Source organism: Sander vitreus, unplaced genomic scaffold, assembly GCF_031162955.1.
Source record: "Sander vitreus isolate 19-12246 unplaced genomic scaffold, sanVit1 ctg259_0, whole genome shotgun sequence".
Taxonomy (NCBI): domain Eukaryota; kingdom Metazoa; phylum Chordata; class Actinopteri; order Perciformes; family Percidae; genus Sander; species Sander vitreus.
The window spans coordinates 182,520-189,445 of NW_027595427.1; the positions used below are offsets into that span (position 1 = coordinate 182,520).

Genomic DNA, 6,926 nt, shown 5'->3' on the forward strand with positions numbered 1-6,926 from the left:
TCTACAGAGAGTCTCGGACAGGTTCAGGTCTACAGAGAGACTCAGAGAGGTTCAGATCTACAGATAGACAGGTTCAGGTCTACAGAGAGACTTTCTGTTAATATTAGGAACATTATTTTTAAGAATATTACAGGCTGACAGTTGCTCCACAGAGCCAAAGAGTAAGTCATTTATCATCTTTGGTAAATAAAAAATAACAAATAAAAGTAAAAACTAGACAGACACTGACTCCAGACCTGATCCCAGTGTGTTATCAGGTCAGTGTTGTGGGACTCTATAGAAACAGGAAGCTGTTCCTGTTTAAATCTGAACACATTGTGATGTTAATCTTCCAGTTTCTTTGAATAATGACGGCTGGTTTCTTCTCCTCTCATTCAGCTGTTGCTCAGACGGATTTTTGTCTCTTTCTGCCTCTCAGTTCTCCGTCTGGTTAAAGTGTTGGACAGCGTTACGTTCTCCACATGCAAAACAAAAGAACATCTACTTATTATTTATTAAAGGACTTTCTACAAGCTAAAAGCATCTTTTATATTAATTTATGTAAAAAAGTGTCATCCATTTAAAAAAAGTAGGACTGAATATAAAGACTTTATTTTGAAAAGTTTAAACTGTAACCATTAAAAAGACTTTATGAACAGTATTGCTCACTGATCTGTCATCATGTCTGAGTATTACAGTTCATGTGAGCAGCAGCAGCCTGGCTCTACCTGGACACTGATGACATCATGTCATCTCTGCTTTCTGATTGGCTGCTCAGAGTGTAAGAGATCAGCTGCTGCTGGAGTTTCTGTCAGTCGTCCTCAGACTGTTGTTCAGGTCTACAGAGATACTCAGACAGGTTCAGGTCTACAGAGAGACAGGTTCAGGTCTACAGAGAGACTCAGACAGGTTCAGGTCTACAGAGAGACAGGTTCAGGTCTACAGAGAGACTCAGACAGGTTCAGGTCTACAGAGAGACTCGGACAGGTTCAGGTCTACAGAGAGACTCAGACAGGTTCAGGTCTACAGAGAGACTCAGACAAGTTCAGGTCTACAGAAAGTCTCAGGCAGGTTCAGGTCTACAGAGTCTCAGACAGGTTCAGGTCTACAGAGAGACTCAGACAGGTTCAGGTCTACAGAGAGACTCAGACAAGTTCAGGTCTACAGAGAGACAGGTTCAGGTCTACAGAGAGACTCGGACAGGTTCAGGTCTACAGAGAGACTCAGACAGGTTCAGGTCTACAGAGAGTCTCGGACAGGTTCAGATCTACAGAGAGACAGGTTCAGGTCTACAGAGAGACTCAGAAAGGTTCAGGTCTACAGAGAGACTCAGACAGGTTCAGGTCTACAGAGAGTCTCAGACAGGTTCAGGTCTACAGAGAGACAGGTTCAGGTCTACAGAGAGACTCAGACAGGTTCAGGTCTACAGAGAGACTCGGACAGGTTCAGGTCTACAGAGAGACTCAGACAGGTTCAGGTCTACAGAGAGACAGGTTCAGGTCTACAGAGAGACTCGGACAGGTTCAGGTCTACAGAGAGTCTCGGACAGGTTCAGGTCTACAGAGAGACTCGGACAGGTTCAGGTCTACAGAGAGACTCGGACAGGTTCAGGTCTACAGAGAGACTCGGACAGGTTCAGGTCTACAGAGAGTCTCGGACAGGTTCAGGTCTACAGAGAGACTCAGACAGGTTCCGGTCTATAGAGAGACTCGGACAAGTTCAGGTCTACAGAGAGACTCAGTGAGGTTCAGGTCTACAGAGAGTCTCAGAGAGGTTCCAGTCTACAGAGAGTCTCAGAGAGGTTCAGGTCTACAGAGAGTCTCAGAGAGGTTCCAGTCTACAGAGAGTCTCAGAGAGGTTCAGGTCTACAGAGAGATGAAGATGATGAAGATGATGGTGGTCCTCGTCCTCTCCGGTCTCCTCTGTGTCTCAGCCGACGGTAAGTTTCTGTCTCACTTTAATCTCATGTTTCAGTCAGATATCAACTGTGATGGTGTCAACAGGAAACAGGTTGTTAGTTTACTGAACAACAGTCAGTTTCAGCAGCTGATCCTTCTGTCTGTTTTCTCTTCAGTTCTACGTGAGGACATTCATATCAACGGCTGTTCAGACTCTGATGGAGAGACCATGTATGCTCTGGATGGTGAAGAGAAGTGGGTCGCAGACTTCATCAACAAGAGAGGAGTCGAGCCTCAGCCCAGTTTCATAGATCATATTAGGTACCCAAGAGTATTTTATGAACAAGCTGTGAGTGATCAACAGGTCTGCAGAAGGGGCCTGAAGACATTACTTACAGTCATTAAGGAGCCACTGCAGAACGGTAACGACCAACACATCTCATACTTTACTTTCTTTAATTTGTCTTCAGTTATTTAAACTATAAGTCAGAATAATGTCAAATGTCTGACTTTCTGTCATAAATATAACAAAACGTCTCCAATACTGTAAAATGCAACTATATGAGAGCAGTTCTAAGAAATGAAATTTAAATATCATTAATTATTTACTCACTGTGTGTTGATTCATTGACCTGCTTTGTTTGTTCTTTTGTGTTTGCACTTTGTGTTTGGAAATATAACAATATAATGGGGCGATATGAATAAAACAGACATGATCTGACTGATTATTATAACTTTCCCAGCTTCAGGATGATGGTATTCATGAACCAGGTCTGTTAAAAACAGTTGTATTAGTAAAGAACGACTTCCAAACTCAAGCCAGTTCTGTTTTCATATGACAAAGTAATTAATTCCTTCATAACATCCAGACTGGACTATCCTAACTCTTATTTAGGTCTTCCCCAGTCTTCATTAAGTTGCCTACAGATGGTCCATAGTGCAGCTTTAAGGATGTTAACTGGTACCAAGTAAGGGTTAATGCCCGATGAGGTGTCCATTGTCAGGTCCGCCCTGTTTGGGCTGCTTTTGTTCTGTTTGTCTGTGTGTATCTGTGTTTTCCACCTGGAGTGCTGGAGGTGTGTTCAGAGGAAAGTAGGTCAAGGGGCGTGGCCAAATCAACACTGCACAGCCTCCTTACAGCTGCAGCTCATCTCTAAGATTCATTCCAGCAATACTTAAACCCGGGCTGATCGCCTCTTCGGCGCCAGTTCGTTATCTACACCCATGTGTCCGCTCAGACCTGCTGCCTCCTCCGCTGTGCTTACAAGCGTCCAGCCTAATCCTCCACCTGTGGAAACTACTGGGAACTCTTCCCTGCCTGTCCGCCTCGAGTCTCGTACGACCTGGATCCTTCCCCCTCGGCTCGCCTCGGTACTCGGACCAGCCAGGAGATTCCCCGCTCAGACAAAACCCGCACTGTATCTCTGAGTACTCTTTTTTTTGTTCATTAAAACCTTTACAAACTGCGTTCATTGTCTGTGTGTGAAATCTCTGCGTTCTGGGTCAGAACAAGCCCCTAACACAGGTATTAATGGACGACGACGAGGCGTGAAGTCCATTAATACCAATCCAGTCTCACGCCAGTTCGTGAAATGGTGACGTTATTTAATCTATTGATTCATGTTAACGGGACGTTTTTCCTCGTTTGTTTCATGGTGTCCAGTACGAAAATGTAAAGTAATGTCTTTGCCAGTATGTTGAACAACAAGACAAGCTGGCTATCCATCCAGTCACTGTCCCCAAAACAATATAACGACTTTTAGGAACAATTGTATCCGCGATGTGTAACGTTACTGTCGCCTGCAGCTTGAAGTAGCGACCTGAACAGTGAACAGGATGTGAGATGACATTATTCTCTGTGAAACAAAGTCAGTCCAGAGGGGAAGTATAACTAACTTCCTGCAGCGTGTGTATTAGCACCATCCTGTGGTGTTCAGAGGACGAGTTGGAAATAACAGATCCACATTTCCTATTTGTTTTAATGTAGCACATTCATTTAGAACAGTAAACAGTCAGTTTCACTGGGACTCCTTTAGTAGGTGTCCTACATCACTTTTTTGTGGACACCCTGCAGCCAATCAGAATCAAGTATTCACCCAGACCATGGTATAAACATGTTAGCACATCCCCCCAGTGCTATACTCTGTTCACCCTCCCTGTTCACTTCAGACTCCAGTTGAAGACCCTGCTGATTGCCTTCATGGCTCTTAATGGTCAGACACCATCTTATATCACAGATCTTATTCAAAGGCCCTCAGCGCCGCCGTCTCTTACATCTGAGGGCAGCTCTCTCCTGTATGTCCCCCGACCTCAACTCAAACTAAAAGCTGACATAGCCTTTACAGTTGCTGCTCCACTACTGTGGAACCAGCTGCCTTTATATATCAGATATGCTCCTCCCATTTCTGTTTTTAAGTCCAGGCTAAAGACACGTTTTACTCACTGGCACATTTTAACAATTTCATCTTTCAATCGGTTATGTCTATAATGTTGTATTTGTAGGCTGCTGTTTGTTGTTGGGATGCTTTTTTGTGTTTTCTTTCTACTTTTATTTCAGTAGAGCACCTCAGTGCTTCTTTGTACAGCACTTTGGTCAGATTAAGCTGTGTTTCAATGTGCTCTTGAAATAAACTTGACTTGCTTACGATAGGACACAATAATATGATCTGTGTCTGTGTTCAGATGCTCCTTCCAGTCCGATGCTCTACACCAAAGAAGACGTGGAGCTCCGAGAGAAGAACACCCTCATCTGTTACGTGACTGGTTTCTATCCTGCTCCTGTCAGCTTCTACTGGACAAAGAACGGAGAGAACGTCACCGAAGGGACCAGCACCAACATCCCCTACCCCAACAAAGACGGTTCCTTCAACCAGTTCTCCAGACTGGAGTTCATCCCACAGCTGGGAGACATCTACAGCTGTACAGTCAAACATCTGGCCCTGGACCGACCACTGACCAGAATCTGGGGTCAGACTACTTTATTTACACTCACACTGAATACAGTCAGCTCATTAACCAATCAAACTACAGCTGTTCTGTCTCCAGATGTGCAGCTTAATGTTTCTGTCTCCAGATGGGCAGCTTAATGTTTCTGTCTCCAGATGTGGAGCTTAATGTTTCTGTGTTTCTGTCTCCAGATGTGGAGCTTAATGGTTCTGTCTCCAGATGTGGATCTTAATGTCTCTGTGTTTCTGTCTCCAGATGTGGATCTTAATGTCTCTGTCTCCAGATGTGGAGCTTACTGTTTCTGTCTCCAGATGTGCAGCTTACTGTTTCTGTCTCCAGATGTACAGCTTAATGTTTCTGTCTCCAGATGTGGAGCTTACTGTTTCTGTCTCCAGATGTGGATCTTAATGTCTCTGTGTTTCTGTCTCCAGATGTGGAGCTTAATGTTTCTGTCTCCAGATGTGGATCTTAATGTCTCTGTGTTTTCTGTCTCCAGATGTGGAGCTTAATGTTTCTGTCTCCAGATGTGGATCTTAATGTTTCTGTCTCCAGATGTGGAGCTTAATGTCTCTGTCTCCAGATGTGGAGCTTAATGTCTCTGTCTCCAGATGTGGATCTTAATGTCTCTGTGTTTCTGTCTCCAGATGTGGATCTTAATGTCTCTGTGTTTCTGTCTCCAGATGTGGATCTTAATGTCTCTGTCTCCAGATGTGAAGCTTAATGTTTCTGTCTCCAGATGTGGATCTTTAATGTCTCTGTGTTTCTGTCTCCAGATGTGGAGCTTAATGTTTCTGTCTCCAGATGTGGAGCTTAATGTTTCTGTCTCCAGATGTGGATCTTTATGTCTCTGTCTCCAGATGTGGAGCTTAATGTCTCTGTCTCCAGATGTGGAGCTTACTGTTTCTGTCTCCAGATGTGCAGCTTACTGTTTCTGTCTCCAGATGTGCAGCTTAATGTTTCTGTCTCCAGATGTGGAGCTTAATGTTTCTGTCTCCAGATGTGCAGCTTAATGTTTCTGTCTCCAGATGTGCAGCTTAATGTTTCTGTCTCCAGATGTGGAGCTTAATGTTTCTGTCTCCAGATGTGGATCTTAATGTCTCTGTGTTTCTGTCTCCAGATGTGGAGCTTAATGTTTCTGTCTCCAGATGTGGAGCTTAATGTTTCTGTCTCCAGATGTGGAGCTTAATGTTTCTGTCTCCAGATGTGGATCTTAATGTCTCTGTCTCCAGATGTGGATCTTAATGTCTCTGTGTTTCTGTCTCCAGATGTGGAGAAGACTCAGCCCGGTATTGGACCTGCAGTTTTCTGTGGACTGGGTCTGACTGTGGGTCTGCTCGGTGTGGCTGCTGGAACCTTCTTCCTCATCAAAGGAAACGAGTGCAGCTGATTGGTCGGGACTGATGATGATGTCATTACTGCTGTGTATAAAGTGTGTTGTATTTTAGTCAGCAGGGACATATTTTGTAGTTTATACTACATACCAGATAATTCTGCGTCAACACATCACTTTAACTTGCATCACAAATCTTTCTTGTTGTTACACAAAATCATGTGTATCTAATGAAGAGGAGAAACGTTTCTGGTTTCAACACAATGAATTAATAAACTGAAGAACAATATGTCTGTGTGTGCTTAAAAGGAGACTGAAGATCCAGAACACAGTGGAATACATCAACTACAAACAGTCACAGTGTCTGGTTTGCAGGCTTTCATCTATGAAGAGAGACAACAGTAGAGAGTAGTATGTAGAGAGACAGCAGTAGAGAGTAGTATGAAGAGAGTAGTATGTAGAGAGACAATAGTAGAGAGTAGTATGTAGAGAGACAACAGTAGAGAGTAGTATGTAGAGAGACAACAGTAGAGAGTAGTATGTAGAGAGACAACAGTAGAGAGTAGTATGTAGAGAGACAACAGTAGAGAGTAGTATGTAGAGACTAGTATGTAGAGAGACAACAGTAGAGAGTAGTATGTAGAGAGTAGTATGTAGAGAGACAGCAGTAGAGAGTAGTATGAAGAGAGACAACAGTAGAGAGTAGTATGTAGAGAGACAACAGTAGAGAGTAGTATGTAGAGAGACAACAGTAGAGAGTAGTATGTAGAGAG

At 43.6% G+C, this 6,926-nt stretch overlaps 1 protein-coding gene across 1 annotated transcript; it reads left to right on the plus strand.

Annotated features, from left to right (window-relative positions):
• The first annotated feature begins 1,766 nt into the window (after positions 1-1,766).
• LOC144513475 (HLA class II histocompatibility antigen, DR alpha chain-like) lies at positions 1,767-6,442 on the plus strand. Its single transcript, XM_078244563.1, has 4 exons — positions 1,767-1,918; positions 2,054-2,299; positions 4,560-4,844; positions 6,089-6,442. The coding sequence occupies exons 1-4, from the start codon at positions 1,855-1,857 to the stop codon at positions 6,208-6,210; spliced, it is 717 nt and encodes a 238-aa protein (XP_078100689.1). The 5' UTR covers positions 1,767-1,854; the 3' UTR covers positions 6,211-6,442.
• Positions 6,443-6,926: the final 484 nt, after the last annotated feature.